Source organism: Liolophura sinensis, chromosome 1 (assembly GCF_032854445.1).
Source record: "Liolophura sinensis isolate JHLJ2023 chromosome 1, CUHK_Ljap_v2, whole genome shotgun sequence".
NCBI lineage: Eukaryota > Metazoa > Mollusca > Polyplacophora > Chitonida > Chitonidae > Liolophura > Liolophura sinensis.
In genome coordinates, this window is record NC_088295.1 from 73172793 (window position 1) to 73196991 (window position 24199).

The 24199-nt window shown below is 39.6% G+C and overlaps 1 protein-coding gene across 1 annotated transcript; it reads right to left on the reverse strand.

The window, feature by feature from the left end:
- Positions 1–1506: 1506 nt before the first annotated feature.
- On the reverse strand, positions 1507–13165 carry LOC135461700 (tetraspanin-9-like). The gene is made up of 7 exons (XM_064738899.1): positions 12873–13165; positions 11185–11433; positions 10547–10621; positions 8734–8841; positions 7952–8161; positions 3949–4032; positions 1507–2475 (listed from the first exon to the last, which is right to left on the reverse strand). The coding sequence occupies exons 1-7, from the start codon at positions 12927–12929 to the stop codon at positions 2410–2412; spliced, it is 849 nt and encodes a 282-aa protein (XP_064594969.1). The 5' UTR covers positions 12930–13165; the 3' UTR covers positions 1507–2409.
- Between the last annotated feature and the right edge of the window lie 11034 nt (positions 13166–24199).

Here is a 24199-nt window from a genome sequence, read left to right on the forward strand (position 1 = left end):
TGACTTCCGAAGTTTTGTGAAAAGAAATTTTATAGTCGTGTTGTCTACAGGTTTGAATACAGTTCTTTAAGTTACATGACATGATACTTAAAGCTGCTTTTTTATACATTCTGTTCTCCCACCAACAATTCAAAATATTAAATGTTATATTGCATCTTGTGAGTTGAGTGAAAACTACCTGCGAAACACTAAAACGCATGCTTTTGTTTTCCTAGTTGAAGAAAATTCATCAGATGAAGAAACACTGTAAACACATCCCTACCAAACTTAGCGTAAGGTCATTTAAACATGTCGTCTGATAATGTTATAATCTGTTAACAACATTGAAATTGTCATCAGGTGAATGCATTATCCGTAACGTCATGTAAATCATATAACCTTAAGGTGCTAAAATCATAGTATGGAACATAGGAACTCTAAACACATTATACACACAATTTTCGAACTTCGCGAACGCACTTTTCGTCTTACGTTGTGTAAATCTTGACCCTTTTCCTGGCACTAAACTTCGTGAAGGCATTTTTCGTGTAATGTCATGTAAATCTTGACTGATTTTCTGGAACTACACTTCGTGAAAGCATGTTTCGTGTAACGTCATGTAAATCTTGACTCATTTCCTGGCACTAAATTTTGTGGATGCATTAACCGTAACGTAAGTGTAAGTCATGTCTTCTTTTGGTTATATACTTTATCTAGCAGCAAAATTATCTACAAAAAAGGTTTATGATAAAACGGATTCACTAAGTCCTAGATGCAGGTCTGTGATTAGCAACCGTGCTGAAAGGAAAGCTGAAATATTACATGTAAAATTGAAAGGCTTGACGAACCATTGACATCAGAAACTGTTATCGTATTGTACACATTAGCATAGTTTTAAATGGCACATGTATATGTTTACCTATATGTATATATGTATACTCATATACCCTTATATCAGTGCATTTTTTTACCTAATTCTGCGTAAGCAATGGTGCTGTTATGGAGCGTGAAATCTGCCACAATTTCATCAAATACGTGATCAATTAGAGTAAAGCCTAACTGACGTGAATTGACGAGACGCGGTATTCCACCTGTTACGTGTGATCATTTCCCAACTATCACACTGTCGTCGCTGTTCTTATTTTACTTAGTACAGAAGCGTGGGCCACAGCAATGCTTGGTATACACTGAGATTCAACTGGGGAATAAACGGAAGGTTAGGTTAATGAGAACTATACCCTCTATGTCCTGTATAATGGTGTAATTTCACAATACAATTGCTGGCAGTTTGGGTTACACGGTGCATTTTTGCAATAGACGAACAGCTCCCTTCAGACAGCTCTCAAGTTTACAACTAGCTGAATCGTAACATCAGCTAGGTGCTGTAAATTTACAGCGTCATGTATTTATTTCACTGTGGGAAAAAGTGCAGTAAAGGCACCAACTTAGTGATGCTGTAAAGTTACAGCTGTAATGTACGTAATTTGATGTTAAGTCAATACTTTAAGCATACGGCAGTTACGTGTATTTGCGCAGTACATTTTCGTAGATGTACTCAATTTGTAAATATTTACAGTGCCAGTAATTTTATCCGTCGTGAAATACAGGAAAAGGTTGTATATTTACACAGCGATTTTGTACAGTACACTGTTACAAGGATTTGGTCCATTCGACCAAAAAGACTTTGGCACGAACTAGTCCGACCAAAAATGAGAGAGGTCAAAAATTAACGGATTGAAGTGATCAGATACCTTAGGATTTCCTTTGGTCTAAGATATATTTCTGGTTCAGCCTTCGCTCTGGTACAGAAGTGTACAAAATACCAAAAATCAAAACAATGTTTATGTGGATTGAACAAGGCTGAAAATAAAGACACATCCGAGTATAGCAAAACATAAGAGTAAATTATTTTATATTAGCTGTTTCCATTTCCACTAATAAAGTTCACTAAGTAGAGAAGGCGTGCTCCTGCAATTGACTAACGGCGATACAGGATTCAGTATTTTTGTTCTGTATGTAAACCAATTTCAAGAATTTAGGATTTCCTTTTTGAAAATGATATAAACAAAACCCGAAATATTAAATTATGTATCGCCATGCATCGTGTGTTGGAGTTTCCAGGGTACCCTGCTTACATAAACTGGATATGCGAATAAATATGACTTAGGATGACCTCATGTTTTCTTCGGTAAGAAGATTGACCATCCATCGTTGTAAGAGATATATATATGCATATATATACACTACGTGTAAGTGACGTATGCACAGCCATAAAAACCGACGTCAGTTTGGGCCAACAGTCACAAAAATCCACGTCGGGTACTGTGGTCAGTTTGGGCCAACAACCACAAAAATCCACGTCTGGTACGATGTTCAGTTTGGGCCAACAACCATAAAAACCCACGTTGTGTACGCTGGTCAGTTTGGACCTTACATGGACCCAACTTTGGAGTCTTCCGATTTATACGCCAGTATGCTCGATATCAGCAACAGCAGCTGAGAATAGACAAGCGAAATGTTTTGGATTAATGTATATAATGACTCTGTGATCAAAATACATATACGGTGACAGTATTTTTAATGTGTACTTTAATTGTTCCGTTACCTTGTTCCTTAGCCCATTAGTAGGATTTTAAGGATTCCAGTGGAGGATAGATAAAAATGAAGAAGGCTCATCAGATAGACATTTGAAAACTGTACGTAAAATGTTTCTTTCAGTTTTTTTTTTTATATAAAGATTCTTTAATATGAATCTGATGAATCAACGACAAGATTTTGTATGCATTTCTATACTGTTGACTTACAGTTTCCTACATTTCGGACTCAGCTGGTTAGCGCGCTAGTGAAGCGTAATGACTCACCAATGCGGTCACTGTGAGTTCAAGCCTAGCTCATGCTGGCTTCCTCTCCGGCCGTAAATGGGCAGGTCTTCCACCAACCTGCGGATGGTCGTGGGTTTTCCCCGGGTTCTGCCTGGTATCCTCCCACCATAATGCTGGCCGCCGTCGTATAAGTGAAATATTCTTGAGTACGGCGTAAACCATCAATCAAATAAATAAATAAATACATTTCGGAATATAGCTGGATAAAGAAAAAAAATTCTAAATCTTTTCCATGTTTGCTTTCAGCAATGTCCAGTCATGAATATTTTGTTGGTTTCATCAGTGTTGTGGACTAACATAAGTTAAATTGAATATGTTCCGAAGCTTATGGCCAGAACATTACTATATTCAGACTTCATAATTGGGACATCGTTCAACGTTTATATGTAAATACAATTTTTGTTCAGTCTTACGCCACCTTGGGATTGCTACAAAATCAAATCACAAAACAGTTTTTTTGTTTCTCCGCATAGAGTATCCAGTCTACATTACATGTACACCTTACAATACGATGACAACTCATCCAACCAACTGGATCAAATCGTTAATTGTGTTGATCCGAGAAAGCTCAAGGTCACAAGGTCGGCCAAAATCTGGGACAGGACTTATTCGTGTAATCAGTAATTTGACCAAGCTGATTAAATCATCAAAGTTAAATATCCAATTTAATCTGCACAATCCATCTGTCATTATGTTTAAAGCGGAAAATGATAAAGCTGCGAATTATTTGCTGTATTACTTTCGTTTTCCGGTTCATGCTGTGGGCGCAGTTGTCCCGGAAGCTTCATTTTCCTGTATTAACTGTATGGTCATTGCTAATTGAACTGTTGTAACAAGGCATGTGCCAGCGCGTAATTTCATTTCAGTTTGCATGCATGTGACAACTCTGGCAAGTAATCCAGATCCGTTATAAAGACACGACATGGATACGTGCTTTCAATTCATCTTTCTCTTATTTATTTATTTATTTATTTATTTGATTTACAATGCACTCAAGAATATTTCATTTATATGATTTTCGCCAGAATTATGGTGGAATGAGACCTTGCTCAGCAAATTTTAAAACTTCAAGTGGATATAAAATTACCTCCAAAACCAGTATCCCGACGCCTACCCCGATAAAGATTCCCTTGTAACCCAGGACGATGTCTTTTACAGCACTGTAGCAATCCTATGTGGAAACAAAATAAATACGGGTAACAAACATTTCTGACGTTTTTATATGATGCGACAGTAATCAACCATGTTTTGTCACCATTTATTTTTTATTTATACTATTTATCAATAATATGGCGGTGTTCAGTTTTATGTCTGGAGGAAATCGATGTATTAAACCACGGCTCTTTCCTGGGTACATACACCTGAAAAAGAAAAAAGCGCGGCGTGAGCTAGATTCGGACATAATTGGTCCAAGGCCAATACACTACGTTAACCGTCCGAGCAAGCGAGAGCTCTTATGCCTAAAATGTCGCGTAAATCTCCATGACAAACATCAAGTGCAGCATATACATGTGCTTTTAATGCTTGGGACACAAGTAAACGTTCTACGGTGACTGTGATTCATGAAATTCGAGCTATCACGTTACGACGCCACAGTTACGTCCGTTTTTGCAGCGACCCCACGGCAGAGTTTAAAATAGGCCAAAATATTAAATAATGAATGTATTCTCCTTACAGAGCATGCGCAAATCTGTACGATCGCGGTACATCACTGCCACCACTGGAGAAGCTTGACTTTTTGGAAACTGTTCGATGAACGTAGACTTCTCTACGTTTCGTCACCACCTCGCGCGGAACTATTTTATCCTCATTCATCAATAAAATTATTTCAGGTGTTAGTTAAAATAATGTTGTGCATGTTTTATAGACAAAACAACGCAGGTGTAAAAGGTATTTTTTGTGTTTTTGTCATCACGTCCAATGGTGCAGTTCACACTAAGCACATCGTTCTGTTTATTTCCAGATATTCCCTATTTTGAAAAAAAATGCATGCTGTCCTGTGCGCTGAAAACTAACACTGATATGTGAACGGTCGAGCGCTCTCTTTTATTCCCTTGAATATATTTTTGCTTAGGGTTTTACGTCGTACTGAGGAGTTTTTCAGCCATATGACGACTGGGATTCGTGAGGTGTGTCTACATTTCCTGTGTCTTCTTGAGGCAGGGCGAGTCCATGCGGGCAGAGTACTGCCGTCATTGAAGTGTGATGCCGAAGACACCACATATCACACCTCATCTAGTCACATTATTCTGACACCGAGCCAACCAGTCCTGTTTTCTTGCTCTAACCAGTCAGTGCTGAGTGCCAAGCGAGACATCAATCAAGTACTATTCTTGAAGTCTTTGGTATGACCCGACCCAGATTTAACTAAGGGAAATCAAACGGTGCAATACAATTGCGTCCCAATCCAATGTATCCTTTCTTTAAAGTAGTTTTTGTAAAACCTAGCAGTCTCAGGTTCAAATTCAGTTTATCCTTGTTCATTCTTACCATTTGTTTTTTATTTTTCTTTTTTGTAACTATCATGCACCGACGTTTGTAATACAGTACGAGGCAGCGAGGTAACGAAGTATAGCGAAGCGAGGTAACGAGGTAGCGAGGTAACGAGGAAGCGAAGGGAGGTAATGAGGTAACGAAGTAGCGAGGTCACGATACGAAGCAGCGAGACAGCGAGGTAGTGAAATTAAACATAATCTCTCTTCCTCGCTTCCTCGCATCGATACCTGACTGCCTCGACCTTTGCAAAGGGTAAGGTAACGAAGTTGCGAAGCAGCGATGTAGCGAGGTTGGGTGCAGTCACTATAATCACTTTGCCAGGCCCTGGAGTTATTACATAGTAGTCTCAGCTTGGTCAGTACTTGTGCTTACCTGAGATGTGAAGGGAAACTATGGATATTGGGGTGAAGAAGGTATGGTGGTGCTGGGAAAGCATTTTTATGTGGGTATATATCGCCATCCGTCAAATTAATCTTGACTACGCTATGTTTCAGTACTGGTTAATGGTAGGAATCTTAAATTTGATCTATTGTTTTTTTTTTTTTCAAAATAAAGAACCTGTTATGGTAAAGCGGGAATCGGCCCTAGTGCTACATGCACCTGTGCATAGTGAACTATGCACCTCAAGAAGGGAAACTGACTATAGCTGTGAGTGACAACTGCAGACACAGTCGTAAGGCCACTTGTTTTTTCAATTCTGTTTTAAACTTCTGCTCCTATTATTAGACAAACACGAGACTTACAAAGCTCCAAAGATATACTAAAGAGATGTATATGTAATGAAAAGGAAAAATGGTAGCCAACTCCCGTCACACTGAAATATCTTCTTTTTTTTAAATCAGACACTGAGGAGTGGGGAAAATCACCCTGCCACAAATGTAACTTTCTAAAAAAAATTCTTGAGCACGCAGTTATGCACCAATCAGTTAAATAAATATATAACAAATCTAACTTCAGTCTTATACTTCTGCTACGCATTACGTGTTTGGCTTCCTCTCCGCCCGTAAGTGGGAAGGTCTGTCAGCAACATGCGGATGGTCGTGGCTTTCCCCCCGGGCTGTGCCCGGTTTCCACCCACGATAATGCTGGCCGCCGTCGTATAGGTGAAATATTCTTGAGTACAGCGTAAAACACCAATCAAAAAAAAAAATCATTACGTGTTAATGTTAATGATACATAGAGGATCACATGTGCTCTCAACCAGGACTCACGTATGAATTCGTTACAGTTTCCGCACGTAACGTAATACCATCTTAACAATTATCCATTCTAATTTTGGTCTATTTAATCATAAAGTTTATGTTTTACATATGAAGGCAAAATTTAGCTGGGTTATTACTAAGCAAACATCTATATTTTGGTCATATAACTTGAATGGGTGATTTGCCTAAGTTGTATACTTCATATTGGGAAATTTACACAGTTGTGCTGGGATTTTTGTTGACGGTAGCCAACATTATAGTGGAAGCACTAGCGCGCTAACCTCCTTAGCCGCTGAAACATGAGTGATGTAGTCGTGTTAAGTGATGTAATGCGTAATAAGGCACCGGGGAGCAAGAACCCAACTTACACACGGTGTATGCTTCAGCCTGACACTAAAGTGATTAAAATAACTGCTCCCCACCTCGCTGCCTCACTACCTCTCTACCTGTCTACCTCACTCAGCAAAGTTTTTCGCAAAGACAGCGAGGCAGCAAAGTATCGATGCGAGGTTGCTAGATAGCGAAGCGAGGTAGCGATGCAAGGCAGCAAGCTAGCTAGATTATGTTAATCTCGCTACCTCGCTGCCTCGCATCGCTACCTCGCTACTTTGTTACCTTGTTACCTCGCTGCCAGGTCCTGTTTTACAAAGGTCGAGGTAGCGACGTATTGAGATGTCCTCTATCGGCTTCCATAACATTAGTGTCACGATGAAAAAAATGGAGGTAAAATCGACTTTTTCCTACGTTTCCTATGTCGAATTTTGGATTTTCTTGTGTCATGCAGCTGTCGCGACTAGGAGCAAACCAATCACACATACCTTGCGTATTACTACATACGATGTCTCCATGTGTCATAAGAGTGTGTGATTGACCCAACAGGAATGCGAAATTTCGGGAAAAACGTAGAAATTTCGACTTTCTTATATCATGGTGCTGGTATCACGATTAAGAGCAAGCCATCCACATTAACATTGTGTATTACCGTAAACTGTGTCATTGACAGCGTGTCATTGTCGAAATTTCCAGAAAAATGTTCTAGAAGTGGAAATTTCAACTTATTAATCCTAATTTTTTTCACTGCAACACTACTGGGCTTCCATGGCAACCAGGCTACCAGAAATCGTAAGACACTAAAAGCGGGAACCCTAACAACGCTGTTGACCAAGAGATTTAATTTGTGCCGTAGCTGGTCAAGAAGTCGAATAGCTTAGGACAGACTTCAGTCAGTGCCTTTCTGTTGCTGGCAAAACTAAGAATCTTAAGTTACAAAAAAGGAGACCCAGTCTGTTGTCGTTACTCGAACTCACTTACTGCGTGTCTGTCTACAAAGATAAACTGTACACAGAAAGGCTATTGGAGCTCAAAATTTTTAGGGTATAGGGAAAATCTGACCGTGTCGTAGTTGGAATTGCGCCGAACTGGTGTCACGGCGCAGTCATAGGACGACGGCAGCTCATAGTCAGGGAAAGTCCCGTTAAGTTTACAGCACGTCAGAGGAGTCTCCAGTCTTCGAATGGCAGAAGTTATAGGGTCCTGTACGGTCCGGTTCCATTTGGTGGCCAGGTGAGTATCCGTGTAATTAGTAACCCCGCAGCATTGCAACTGAAACGTAATCGAATATGTTAAAATAAATAAATTTCAAATGCATTGAGACATCTTCACCCACAGCTCATTCCCACAAAACCCCAGTCCACCAGCGGCTGATCCCCAAAAAACTCTAACCTACCCACAGCTCATCCCCACAAAACCCCACCCCACCCACAGCTCCTCCCCACAAAACCCCAGCCCATCCACAGCTCATCCCCACAAAACCCCAGCCCACTCCCTGCACACACCCTTTCCCCATGTCACTGACACTGTCTTACGTATTAAACCTGTTTGTTTTTTTTGGAGGGTGGACACGAGTCCATGGATATGTGCTTATGCGGATATGCAAATGGAAAATTTTTCATTTAGTGCCGTAATATACTGTAGGTGAGAGACAACGATAGTACATAGTACAACGATAGTATAAATGTGTAATATGTCAGATTTAACGTAGTTTTTTTCTTAGACACGGATTGGGGAAATAATATTTTTTCAACAAAAGCATTTAGCGTTCAATTCAAATTATGAAAGTGTTGTGTTAAGTGGATTATACGTTACAAACTTAAGATAGCAGGGAATGTCCGCACCTCGGTGAATGCGTAATTCCAGGCCAGAGAAGCGGCATCGTTTGACTTAGCCCCGGCGTATGATTTCTTCAACGTGCCTCTTAGGAATGACTGTATAAAACCTTCAATCTGTACAAATAAGAATGACAAAATAACACAATACTAAGTAGTGTACAAAACACACATACATCAGCATGGTACATGAATATATAAGAAATCTGTTGGAAATTATCCCAAGTTATTGTCCGCATTGGCACTCTTACTCTCAGGCTGTGGGGACAAGTGGAGGTCGTTATGTAGTAGAACCGGTGTTAGAGTCTCGTTTAAAGGTACGAAATGCCGGACTGGAATAAGCGAGTTGAAAATACAGTAGGGCTAGAATGGTTCTAACCATGCCGGACTGTAATAAGCGAGTTTAAATGGTAGTGGTGGTCGAATGGCTCCAATATCTTTCTTTATCTATGCGTCGATAGACAAAATGTAAACTAAAATGGACGTTCTGGGTCAATAATCACAAGACCAATACCTCAAACGACGTTCGACACAAACCACGAAAGAACTAAGAAAGTACAAGAAGTACGAAATTATAATGAAATGATGAAAAGCAAATTAGTCAACAGTTTTCACTGATGTTGGAAAGACGCAAGAAGTGTTCTAGGTGAATGAGTGAAATCAGCATTCAAATAGTGTCGATAAGTTGTCGATAATATGACACATGTCGGATTGCAATGCTCAGTGGAGTAAAATCGTACTGCTGTGACAGAGCGGTACAAGCGTCATACCTACAAGCTTTCTGAATTAGCCGTCTTAGTACTTCCTCGCACAGTGCTGGACATATTAAAAGGGGATAAACTTTGTTAGTTTACGGTTACTACATGGGTAGTTTGTCATCACTTGGTTTTATATAAGAGGCATATGTTGTTAAACGCGATGTTAACCCCCGCCAAACGACCAATGAGTTTCAGAAGGAATGTATTCTACGCCAACTTGTAATTTCCAACCTTTTTATGTCAAAAAGAAAACAACAGAAACAACAAGAAAAAATGCGCTAAATAATCTGATAAATTAGTGGGTGAACACGGTGGCAAATATTTTTTATGCTCTCCTTGTGAATTTTCATGAAGCTTTTTTTTTCATGATGATTTTTCATCTTGAAGTAGGCTGTAAATGTGTGACAAAACCCCGGTCAAAATTAAAACCAATAGTGTGCATATATAGAAGAGTGCACTTAGCATGGAAGTAACAGTTCATTTCAAAACAGATTAACATTCTGTAGCCATAAATTTTAGTTAAACTTTTTCGACTCGCCTCTTTTTCGGTGCACTGGCCTCCTGTCATAGTTTGGGAGTTTGAGGATACTTATCCTCGTGGAACCTGGCCGCCGGACTAGGCCGTATTAAAGAAAGGTTTTCTTTTAGAATATCACTCTGTCTGATCTAAATGCACAAAACAGCCTTTTTTGAAGTAAGTAACTTTCTGAGAACGTGTTTAAGGGTGTAGAAAATGATTTGTCTTACCCTGATCGTATCTGTATGTCATAACCTAGGAGTTGTTTCAGATTAAATCGTACAAAAAGATCAGATCAGATTGACTTTGTTTTTGCCGCATGTTAGACAAGATAATTCTATTCTGAATGACACAAACAATCTTTATTAGAGAAATAAACTATGATTAGGAAAGAGGCTTGGGACTGATTACCTGGCTGAAAGGTGTTAAATAACCAGCGACAACAAAGAAAAAGATCACGTGATAAGGAATATACTTGTACAGGTAGAGCCTTTGGCATCTGACCTCGGATGTAAGAAGGTTGCGTAAGCTATGGTCTTGCTCTTACCTGAGCTGTCATCGTAAAAAGAAGAATTACACCGACTACTTCCGCCAAAATGATAACTGTTATGATGACAGCGTACTGGAAATACAACAAAGCGCTTGCATCAATAGTTATTCACCCAGATGTACAGTAACAATGACAACATAGGGGGCGTATGAGTGAAGTTCTTGTCGAGAAGTCAGCCGAGTTGGAGTGGCATTAAAGCAGTGCTTTCGTATTATCAATGGCATTTGTTGTTATTATCAAGTACCTATTTAAAATGACAGCCCTTTATCTTAAATCCATTACAGGGGTGCCCCCCTGCTCTGTTGGTTAGCGCGTTAGCGCTGTGAGTTCAAGTCGAGCTCATGCCGGCTTCTTCTCCAGCCGTACGTGGGAAGGTCTTCCGGCAAGTTGCGGATGGTCGTGGGTTTCCCCCGGGCTTTGCCCGGTTTCCTACCACTATAATGCTAGCCGCCGTCGTATAAGTGAAATATTCTTGAGTATGGCGTAAAACACCAATCAAAGAAATAAATAAATAGATAAATAAATAAATAAATAAATCCATTACATTTATGGCGATTCTGTATTTTGTGTCTTAATCGAGGAAAACAGAACTTGGTATTCACAATGAAATAGTGACCACATTGAAGAAATCTTACCAGACAAAGCATCCACTTGATAGTGCACATGGCACCGCACATTCCAAGAAAGCCAATGATAAAGATGATGACACCGGATATGATTAGTGCTACTGCAGCCTTACCGACCAAACTGCCCAAGTCTACGCTGCCATCAGCAATGACTTTTCCGTCAACACTGCTCATCAAGTTCATCAGCTGCTCATTCAGTAAATCGACCTGTCCAAGCTTCAGCATACAGCCCACAGTCAACAAACCTAGTCCGATCAGCTATAGGAATTAAAAACACAGGACATGTGTGTACATTACATCAATGAATGATCGATCTAAACACTGATTTATTATAACTTTATTCTGTGGGATATTCGAGTCTCAGGTTGGCAAGTGAGGTGTTTAAACATACTGTATAATTCAGACAAAATAGTGTATCCTTCTTCTCAAGGAAGAGAACAAAATAATTTTGCGGTCGCTGTGAGTTCAAGTCCAGCTCATTCTGGTTGCCTCTCCGACCGTACGTGGGAAGGTTTGCGAGCAACCTGCGGATGAACCTGAGTTTCCCCCGGGCTTTGCCCGTTTTATACTCATCATAATGCTGGTCACTGTCGTATAAGTGAAATGTTTTTGAGTACGACATGAAACAACAATAACTAACTAACTAAATAAATAAACAGTCTATTCTAAGCAGTCTAACAGTCTCCTGTTATCTGTTATGAATCAGGACATAAGCCGTACATGGGTCGGATGTAAGACCCATGTGTGTTTTTTAAACATCCCCTATCTTTGACATGAAGTATGAAACCCTACTGTCCGCAGATAGCTTAGCGGTTGTATAAACCCGAAATCAGGAGCTCACAAGATCGTCCGTTTAGCCGCCCGGGGGTTACATTTGACTTATTGCTAGGCGTCTCATAGTGTGGTACACTCTGCTCTCTTTTTTGAGCATAAATCCTTACAGAGATACAATAAATTCATATCCCCGCCACACGATGTTTATGGAACTCTACACGTGCCCCTAACATCCCAACACAGCACTGTTGAAGACAAGGTAGTATACGTTTTCTGCTTATTGCAGCCAACAGGTAGGATTCCGTTAAATTTAATAGTCAACAAAAAACATTTCTTTTGGGATTTTCTTTTCGATGATGCTATATCGGATGAATTTCGTATCATCACTCTGGTCTCAAAATCTCTCAAGACATGTACATCAGAAACGTGTATATGTTCTATTTCCTCTGCCTCTTCCTGGGCGAAATCCAACACTGCTAAAACATCATGTCAGCACAGTTCTGCGCTGCACTCAGAGAGATTTCCCTTGTAAATTACTTAATCGGAAGAGATAAACAGGCCTCTCACTGACGATCAAACTTTCTTTTGTTGTGTAAAGGTATGGATCTAAAATGTAATCGTGTATTACCAACCACATTTCTGTAATCGGTGGCTATAAATTAAAACCAGGCGCTGACAGCTTGGTCAATTCTTTTACGCATCTGTTAGTTGTAAAAACACCGCCAAGAACTGAGTCCATAGTATATGACACTGTTGAAGGTACATCCACGACTCGGCACAAGGTAAGTAAACGCCCTTTAGCCTTCGTCATAGAGGAACAGTGTGCTAGCTAAACAGATTTTCCAAACAGTAAATACAGCTAAAATGGTTTCAGAGAACCAAACGAATCAGCCATGACTTACATACACAGAAAAGAAACTTACCACAAAGATGATGTTGATCAAGACAAGAAATATCTTGGCACAAGTGGAGCAGCCCATCTTGGTATATTCCAAAAATCTAAATCTAAAACCCAAGAGGCGGCTTTTTGTCCTTGCTGATGGCACAGTGGTAGACACTTATATCTTAGACACGGTTACTTTGTTGATCGTCTACCACCTGTACGACTCTTTTCACGCAGAATGGCCTAGCCTTGGGGGTATATTCGCTATAATAAACCTGTATGTCCACTTATACAGTATTGTCTGGCAGTTGGACGGAAGCCAACCGATAGTATTTCACGTCAAAGTTTCATGTGTATTGCTCACTTAGTACCAGTGCTGAATCCAGCGGCGCTTAACTGTTACACCCAACATGAAGGTAGTACTGATTGCCTTTACACACAATATCAAGGAAATTATCCTTGCCAAACATAAAGACACTGTACATGGTAACATCCCATGACCGACTTCAATGTCTTTTCTGTTTAGGTATTAAACCTTGGTCATATGCCTAAACAAGGTCCCCCAGTGCAGGCAGTGATTCTTCTATCTCCAGTCCGATCCACATACTAACATACAACAACCTTGGATTAGGTGTCAAATAAGAGCAGGTTCCACCCTCCAAAGTTAATCAATGAAACTGCCAATGCTGTCTATCGTCTCGATTTAATTCACCCTGGCGGACTTGGTGATGAAGTATAAATAATTAGCATCACGGACGATGTCTTCACTTGATAGGCGTGTTGTTTTAAGCTAATAAACAACACGCAAATCTTGGATCAAGGCCTCACAACGTTAATTACGGATGCAGGTCGCAAACACGTCGTACATGTACGATAATGGCACATATAGAACAATAGCACTGTAATAATATCGTACAACAAATGTACACTAAAAAATGTCGAATACCACTTTGTAAAACTGGGCGGAGGATATTCCTCCCATCGGAGACTTACGTTAACATGGTGATGTAACATCAACAGCTATTTTAGCTGTGCATCTTACGATAGTTTAAGTGCCGCCATCCCAGTATACAACACGATCCCTAATAAGTAAGATATTAAAAATCACATGTACCCATTATGTTTTAGCTGTTACTATATCGACCTGAAAATTGGATCCCATGCTCACGTTTAAGTCCACGTTTTATCGTTTGTCATTTAACATTATTGCCAGATTTAAGCAACTTATTAGACACCTAATTCATTTTCCTCGATATACTACAATTCTACATTGTTTATTTCACTCACAGACCACTCAGGACGGCACGAAGGGTACAATTTTAAGAGGACAAAAATATTTGCATATGATTCTTGTAAGTGGAAGCAATTCAGTGTAGGCTAGATTATGGACATCGGGCTCAAAGTACACAAAATACATGAAATAAACCTTCATATTATGGTGGCAGTTTCTGGATGCCAGGCGGAACAGGGTTTCCCCGATCCACTACTACGTTTGAGGCGCTACTCACCTAATCGTTAAACATTTAAGGATACTAGAGGCCCTCATGGGGGGAATTCATCCACAAATTTTTTATTTCACATTTTGATTCTCCATTTTCTTATCATTCCTGTCGCTTAAACCAAATTCAGATTATAAAGTTACAAAACGTATAACATTTTATGCCCTTAGTGCTGCTTTCTTAGTTTCCACTGATTAGGGGGGTTAACTTACTGAGGTAGATTACCTACTATCAATACACCTGCCTCTGTTCAAAGTTTATAACCTCCTACTAACATTTGTCTGTAATTTGTGCTCCAGTGTTTGTAACGAATTCTGCGTATGCAGGCATATGGACCTTTATATATATGTTAAGAAAACCAATAGCCCTAATGCCCCAATTGGGGTGCAATCTAGGGAGGGATTAATAAGCACATTACAGCAGTTGGTTTTCACAGTTATCATGACTTTTAAGAGTAAACTACCAATTTACACTTTCTGTGAGTTTTATGATTTTTAAAAGTTTACGTAGGTTGAGATATTCTTAAAGAAAATATCACGGTTTTATAATTAGCTCACACAGCTTGCTCTTTGGTACGTTGAGGCCTTCAACAGGCATGGTCTATATGTGAAGGCTATAAATAGTTCCAAGTTCCTCTGTTCCTCAGTGACTTGTTTCATTTTCATGTTTAATGAAAAATCAGGTATGTTCACTTTTCGAGCTCACTGAGCAGGATACTAAAGACAAATTGTCTGTATGATCTAGATCCGAAGTCTTGACATCAACGATAAGTTAAATGGTCCTAACACACTAAACCATTTGTAACACCAATGTTCGCAGTTGTGATACATGCTATGCAGCACACCTTATTTAAGAAAATTTACTTATGCCCTGAGTGATCGTCTTTGACCACGGAATCGCAACATTTTCCGTTTCCAGTAGCCGGAAGCAGATCACAATCATATTTCCGCTGACCAGAAATTTAACATAAACACTGCACCGAGTTTCCCGTGTTCACAGAAACCTGTCAGACTTGGGTGTTACGCTTCCAATATTTCCACTTTTTCTTAAAACGTCTGATCCTCGGAAATCTGATAATTTCACTCAGTATCTACTTTTAGCTAAAAGAGAGCATTGTTCACATGTTCACATTCCAATATATCGTGTAAGCCAGTTTTGTACAAAATATGTTTTCAAACGCCCAGAATTCCCAGTTATACAGGAAAATAGGTTGTAGCATTTGCTTAAATAATTTTAGTTGGATATCTGATGAGGAATTCAATCTGTGTATTTTTTATAAAGAGACAGAAATAGTGCATCAATAGTTGGCATCAGATCCTGTTTACCGGCCGCAGTATATTTGAAAAAGTATTTCATCAATAATTCTAAATAAAAATATTCGTCTACAATCTTGATTTCGTTTCCATTAAAATAAAAAAAAAGATATTCTATAAAATATAAAATCGATTTACGGTTGAACCCGACTTGTATTGTATTCATTCATCGTAAGAATCCACTTACATTTAGCGCTCAAATGAGTTGGGCTTCAAAGAAAAAGTGTTCAATTAAAGAGACACAGTTTTATGCCTTACGCCTTTGAGGTTAGGTCTCTCAGTAACAGTCTTGTGCTGGCGAATAATCATATGTTACGTCGTCCAGATTTCCAATCATGGTGCAAACTGAACTCATTCAAGTCTTGCGGACCGATATTTAAACACATGACTGCCTTCCAACAGACAGAAGGGTGATGACAAGCCGGGTGTTTGGTCAGACCTAAGCGTTTCGCCGCTGATCATTGACTGATTTGTGTTTTCAAGCAGTACTCAAGAATGTTTACTTGTATTTATGTATTTCATTGGTGTTATATGTTATATATTATAGTGGTGAAAACCCACGACCATCAGCAGGTTACTGCCCATTTACGGCCGGAGAGGAGCCAGCATGAGGTGGACATGAACTCACAGCGACTGCATTGACGAGAGGCTCTTGGGTCATTTCCCCGCGCCGTCACGCTAACTACCCCGGCCACGGAGGCACTTTCTACTTATATGACGGCAGTCAAGTATATGAGAGTTGGAAACCTTGACAGAGAGCTCGGGGGAAAACCCACGACCACGCGAGGAAACCTGAGTGACTGAAGTAAACGAATTGCCTTGAGTGCACAGTTCATAAGCATTGTTACAGTGGAAATAAGCTGTAGGCTACATCCGCTTGGACGTCTACATACTAGAAAAAGAGCTATACTGTGTCGTTTAATTAGCTGATATCCAATTACAGTCTTGGGTAATTAAGCCCAATCGAATGACTTTGAACGTCACGCGGCAACGCGGCTCCGTGGTAAGTATGACTTCAGTGTTTTGGTTGAGTGCAGTTGTCCACAGTAACGTTAAAAAGCACCTTTGCATTGCACTGTATAAGATTACCTGTACCCACGAAGAATAGTTTTTATTTCCACCTTTTGGGCAACATAATATTCTTTACAGTAGTCATAGTCAAGCCATTTCTAGTATAGCAGAGATCTACAAAAACATATGTACAGGAACTTGATGTATGCCGTTGGAATATTGCGCTTAAACAAGAACTGTTTGTGGATTGTAAAAGAGCAAAATAATACTATCGTCTAAATGGCCAGTATACACTATCTGTCAACACAATATTCCTCAGCATTTCAATTTGTTTATTCAATCTCATTACAAATTTTTTTTTGTAGGAATTCCGAATGTAGATCCTTTAAAGTCCTCTGGCAATCGTCATCAAATTTAAAATTTTGTTTCTTTAAAAAGATCAAACAAGCGCAGCTCGAACACTCTTTCAGCATTTTCTGCATCTCAAGCTTTTTGACGCACTGTCGCGTTATTTTATTTTAAGGAAAAGACCTCTGAAAATCGAAGTAGGTATTACTACATAGACCACTTCAAACTATGCACAAATAAACTTTCATTTACTTTTTTTTTAGATTTTTTGTGAAAAGAGTGAAAGGCGCTCAACATTCAATCCTGAAGTGGGCTTCATAAACCATACTATCAGAAGTTGGGAACTCTGACGTCACACGAAGTTTATCTTATCTCACTGTAATCACGACATTGAATGTTGGAATAACTCTTTTTACGCATGAGTAAAACATTATGAAAATAATGTTAACAAACATTACTTCCTTCTGGTGAACATCAGGAAAAAATGTTGATGTGATAGATACCGCCAGTATGGCTCATAAAACCCACCATAATGTTTAAATATTTGAATGCCTTTCAACAATCGACGGACGTGTTTTGACCCAGCTCTGTCACGGGCCACACGGACAGCTACCCAGCCCTTGCCATGTGAAGTTAAATTTTTATATACATGCGTACGCATGTATATGAAAATTTAACTATGCAAATATGTTGCTGACTGTATAACTGCTTAGCTTAATATTTCTTCCTTTTTCTTCTTCTTCTCTTCCTCTTGTTGATTTTGGAGGTAAATTTAATTAAATTTAGGTCAAACAAACAATCAATTGTTAGAGTAGGCTAGGCTTAGGAAATCTTGTAAAGTGCACACTGAGGCCAGGGCTTCTGTTGTCTTGTCCTTTGTTCCGAGGACCCCCGGGGGTGGAGTATCCCAATAACTGTCATTGTACTAACTTCACTTGTCGATGCACGTTTATTGCGATTAACCCAATTATGAAAGAGGTAGGCATGGACATATTTCAAACTCAAACTTCTGTTGCCGGAAGTAAACGAAACCGGTCTCCCGAAGATAATGCTCGCGAAAATGATACTCGAGGTAAAAAGCCAAAAGAGAAAACTGTCAGCCAGGACTGTATAAATAGCAGCCTGGATGTTATAATGCCGGCTGTTGGTAATGTCCCTATCGCGGCTTTCAGTCCTATAAAGTTAGGAGTTGAATTACAAAAGGCAGTGGGTAATGTAAAGTCGGATAGAAAAATGCCGTCGGGGGATTTGATTGTGACATGTATTTCTTCAGGACAATGTAGCAAACTGCTGAGACTAAACAGTATCATGGGTAGAGATATAACCTGCACTGTAAAAAACAAGTCTTTGCTAAAGGGTGTTATATACGGCAATTGGGACGATATATCTCCGACATCTTAGATGTCCTGAAATCCGAGAAACGTTGTAAAGTTGAAAGGCTAACGACCGGAAAGAATAAGTCTCCTAGCAACGTAATGATACTACATTTTGACCGTAAATCACTTCCAGAAGAAGTAAAATTGGGCTATTAGGTATTTCCAACAGACAGTTTATTCCTGCTGTGATCCGTTGCTACAAATGCCAGAGAATATGGCATATATCAGTGCGTTGTAAAGGGTCGGCCAGATGTCCTTGATGTGGTGGGGCGCATGAGTTTCCTAACTGCCCTAATTTAGAGTCCCCAAAATGTTGTAACTGTGGAGGAGTACATAGTGCTGCATACCAAGGGTGTCCAGCCTATAAAGAGGCAAGCAAAGCGCAGTTCATAAAAGCAACTGAAAGTGCACTGCACTGAAAACTGTCCGTGGCAATCCAGTCAATCAAGTTCGAGCTACCCTCCCCCACCAGAGGTCAACACCCAAAGCCCGTGCAATCAGTGGAATTTCCCCTGGCCCAGAGCGAAATACAACCATAGTACACCATAATACACCTGTCGTGAATGAACCCCACCATCAATGTGACGCCCCAAATGTGTTCTGTTGAAACTCAGACAGAAAACAATGAGAGTGTACAAACCTATAGTCTTGCACCTGATGTACTCACGAACATAGTTGCTTTCTTCACCGAGATTTTGTTTCATTGTTGTAAAATACCTAAGAATTCTGACATAATCAAATATCTTGCGAAGTGTGCTGGGCGTCACCCTGGCACCGATATAATTGACTACGCTGAGTTAATGAATATATTAAAGTACAGAAAAAAAAGCTCGAAATAATGGATTACAAGGTACGAATTCAACATTTCTGTTTGTTCTTCTTTGTATAATTATGGGTTTCAATCTCCTTCATCAGAATATATAACCTTTATATTCACATGGTCAAGAACTTAAATTTTTTCTGTCATCGCTTGCAAATAGACCAGATATTGTCTGCTGACAGGAGACATTTTTAAAACCCCATCTAGACTTCACATACCCTGGCTATGGAATATTCCGTGCTGATAGAGTCAATCGTACTGGAGGGGGGTTGGTAACGTTTGTTAGAAGTTGTGCTACCTAATCTACAGTCAATTGAATGTCAGGGTTACAAAATTGCATTGTATGATGAACGTTTTGCGAACATTGTAAATCTTTACAATCCCTGCAATAAGATTGAACCACGTAACCTGAGCAAAGTAATTGAGTCATTGAACGAATCAGTAATACTATGCGGAGATTTTAACGCTCATAACGAATTATGGGAACGTGACAACACAGATATTAATGGGCGTACAGTTGCTGAGTTTATAGATGAAAATAATCTAGTTCTCTTAAATGATGGCTCTGGTACTAAGCTTGATATCCGTACTGGCAAAGTATCGGCACTTGATCTTACCATCTGTATTGCAGAGATATGTCCTGACTTCGCTTGAAACGTTGACAATGTCTCTCCTTGCGGGAGCGATCATTATCCGATAATCATTAACTTTGGTTTGTTACCACATTACATCTCTGGGGTAGGCCTCCCTAAATGGAAATTGAAGAAGGCATATTGGTACAAATATCGAAAGGAATGTGAAACGAGCTTTTCTGAAACTACTTTTGACAATGATTTTGATACTTTTAATTCTAACGTTGTTGATGCCATCAACTTTGCAGGTGAGGAATCTATTCCTCAGTCGAAGCTTAGTCTAGGATAGACACCAGTCCCATGGTGGAACGAGAAATGCAGCTCAGCTATAAAGGACAGGAAACATACAAAGAATAGGGCATGTCGGACGCGCCTCTGTGAAGACATCATTGAATATAAACGTTGCACAGCGTGCTATTAAACAAACACAGAAGCCCATTGGGGTAATTGTTGCTCAAATCTCACCAATCGCGCTGGTCTTAAGACCGGGTGGTCCCAGGTGAAAGCAGTCAGCGGAAATCGTAAGCACTCAACTATTCACGTCATCATAAAGACCAACTGCACTGACGTCTTGTCTTTGTAAAGTCATGAAGACTGTCATTGAACATCGAGAGAGCTTATGATGTGCTATGGAAACACGACCAGTTGATAAACATGAGAGACCTTTGTATTGATGGTAACTTATTTGGTTGGGTTTGTGTCTGACCGGCTAATTCAGGTACGTATTGGCAAAACCTATTCCCACCCTTTTCTTGTTGAAAACGGGTGCCCCAAGGAAGCATAATATGGCCGACTCTCTTCAACATTGCCATACATGACCTCCCCGAAGTGTTGAATCCTCATTTAAGCCTTTCGCTATTTGCAGACGATAAATCCATGTGGTATCGTACAAGAAATCTTCTGCTTGCTAGAAAGTACATACAAGAAAGTTTTAATGCTATCTCAGCCTGGAGAAAAGCATGGGGGTTCAAGGTTTCAACAACTAAGACAGAAGCCGTAATTTTCACGAACACTACCTTCCATGTCGGTCTGTCAGAATGGTAGTGAGATTAAGATTGTACAAACATTCGTTATTTGGGTGTTATGTTTGACTATAAACTTACTTGGAATGCTCAAGTGAATGCCACTGGAGCAATATTCAGAAAGCTCTCAATCTGATGAGAGCTGTATCTGGGAAATGTTGGGGCGCTGACACTTATTGTTAATGTACCGAGCGCTTATTCGTTCTGCCTGTGTTTCAGTTAAAGCTAAGCTTGACAGTATTCAATGTTCAGCGCTCCGTATTGCAACAGATACGCTTAAAACAACTCGCTTAAATGCAATTTGAAGCAAAGTTGATGGCTTCACATGGGAACTCAGCAACTGACATTCTCAGACCATCCTATTATGATATTCTTTTTGATGGTACAAGCAGAAAAAGACAGCCCTTTAGTGTACGAGCGAAATGTATCTGCGACATAATGCAAATCGCCGGCATTCAAATCTGGTACAATTATATTCCTGCGTTTCCTCCATGGAAGTTACGTCTACCGAATATTTCACAAGGGTTAGACAGAGAAGTAAAAAAGTCTCATTTACATATTGAGGACTGGGCACATTTAAACGAATTCTTATTTAAACAGATTTCATTTTACGGGTATTTGTGATCATTGCCAGTTTGAGGAAACAATTGAACATATGTTGTTCCGATGCCCACAATATACTCTCCAGAGACATTGCTATTATGCGGAACTACTCTGTGCTGGTATAACAGACCTCCACCCAGACAATGTTTTAAGGCCTTTAAGAAGGCTGGTACAGTCTTCGAAGCTAGAGTAAGGTTCCTGCTTCCATGTGCTAGAAGAAAATTTAGAGTATACTTTATTCTCATCTCTATGTTATAATGCGTTAATGTGAACACTACTTGGTTTCAGCACTGATCGTGGCTTGCATCATTCATTTCAATGGAAGCGCCATTAAACTATCAACACTCTTAAGAAATCTAAAAAAAATAAATGAAAGCATTTTCACGCTAGTTTTCAGTTGCCTCTATCTTGAACCTTGCTTCATATTTCAGCTTTCTTTTACTTTAAGAAGTACGTTCATATGCACAGATTTATCGGACAGTATCGTGCCTGTAATACTCTGTATCTAGCGAAGAAGTACATTCACATATCACAACATGTTTCTTGGTAAAATTTCGTTCTGTCTTACGTCTGTTTCTTCTCGGTCATGCGGTTAGTCCGTGCATGTTACTTACAGTGTGTTGATCAGAGTTACATAGAAAATATTTAGCAACCTATGCATCGGTCGATACACAGTCTAATACAGTCTTTGCCTTGGGTATCGGACAGCATCGCGCCTGTGATACCTTGTGTCGAGCGACCACTATAACGACATATCATTAAAAACATGTGAACGTAGTGATTAAATCAAATATACCTCGTCTGAGTTTTATACACTGCCGCCATCGGTGGCGACGATCATGCCGCCAAAACACATGCCAGGGAAGAGATGACCATACTTAGGACCAGGACTAGGCTTACTTATTATGATTCTTTCCCACGTATACGCTAAATAACACCCTTATGTGGAGATATGAAATTTGCAATCAATCTTCAAAGGGTTGTTTTGTTGGCTGTCTGATATTATGTCGACGCTTACTTGTTTACTATTTTTATGTTTAGGGGATTGCTGTTGCTTCTTCGTGTCACTGTTGCATAAAGGCGTTGCATCTTAAAGACGAAGCCTTTGTAAGCTGTTTCTAAACAAAAGATTCTTTGTACTAGAGTCTGGGTGTGTCTGAAGATCGAAACATACCTTAGTGACACAAAGACTCAGGGAGAACACGGCATCAATGTTTTCACACTATACATACAGATCTTTTAGTTCGACAGCGAGTATGGATTTACATGAAATATCTACAGTTAAGTAGACAGTGTGGTATCAGCAGTTTCTAGGGTACCAACGAAACACACGGGAAACAGCTTTGTTCATATACAACAGTTGCTGCCGTCTTTTCTTGGTTTACCATTGACATGAAGAACGACAAACACTCTAGTGATTCCTCATTCCTCATCATCGTTGTCGATACTGGGGTTTCATAAGCAATTAGCTTATTACACGCGTCACACAGTATCTCAATAATATGGAAGACTGTATGGAACATCTCGATATTATTTTTTGCGTATAAATGAGCAGCATTGTAGGTTCACAATGACAAACTGAATCAGACAAATTGAGACAATGATCAGTTGGAACTTAAAGTTGTGGTCATGGATAATATCACTATTGTTCATTTGACCTCAAGTTTCGGGTCCTATGATGGATTTATTTATTGGATTGGCGTTGTTTTTTCGCCGTACTCAAGAATATTTCACTTATACGACGGTGGATAGCATTTTGATGGGAGGAAAGCCGACAGGAGCTCGACAGACCTTCCCACAAATTCCTCATTGGGTCCCTTGAACCTCATCCTTGGGATCGTATGACTTACAAATGATTCGGTAATTCTCTAGTTGATATATGTATATGGAGAGCCAGTACTGCTATTTAACCTTATGACAGCTCATTTTCAATATACAGGGGCCTGTTGTTCAAAAGTGTATTAAAAGTTAAACCAGGCTTAAATCTTAATACCAGTCTTGGCCTAATACAAAACTAATGACACATAACTGATTAAAGCTAATACCGGGCTTAACTGCTAATACAGTTTTGACCAGCTGGACCCAGAAGAATTAGTTCTTCTCTCTCGACTTTTCGACGTACATATTGTCCAGTTGATCTAAACACATCCATATAGTCCATACAGATGTACTCACTCAGTCATGCATTAACTGGATATGTGAATATTGATTTACGAGAAAAAAGATTGTTGCACACCTTTAATTCATTTACATTAGGAATGTCGTCACTTACCTGGCATATTGCCGATGGTTAAATGTAATGTGATCACACTTGGTTTATTCTAATGTGACAAGCGTGACTGTCTACGGTATTATTTCCTTCCTTTGTGCCAAACAGATGCCTGGTAAATATAGCGTTCGTGGGAGACGAAGTCATGCGTATAGCGGTATAGAGGTATGCTTGAATCAGCTCTCCAAATACAACATTTCAACCAGAATGATTTATTACTGGCTTGTATAGCCCACTGTAACAAATTATATTGGTGATTGAGACAGGAAAGATCATTCGAGATTTTGCGTTGTCGAAATAACATTATGTTTATTATAATCAGAAGTGTCTAATGTTCTAGGGGCTCTTGAAGGGGTTTTGTCTCGCAGTCTCATATGATAGACAAAAAGAAGGCAGTTGTTTTACACGATTATTCTATAAAAAACTCGTCCAATTAAGCCGCCCATACATCTGGGTCACGTCATTCAGGTATGC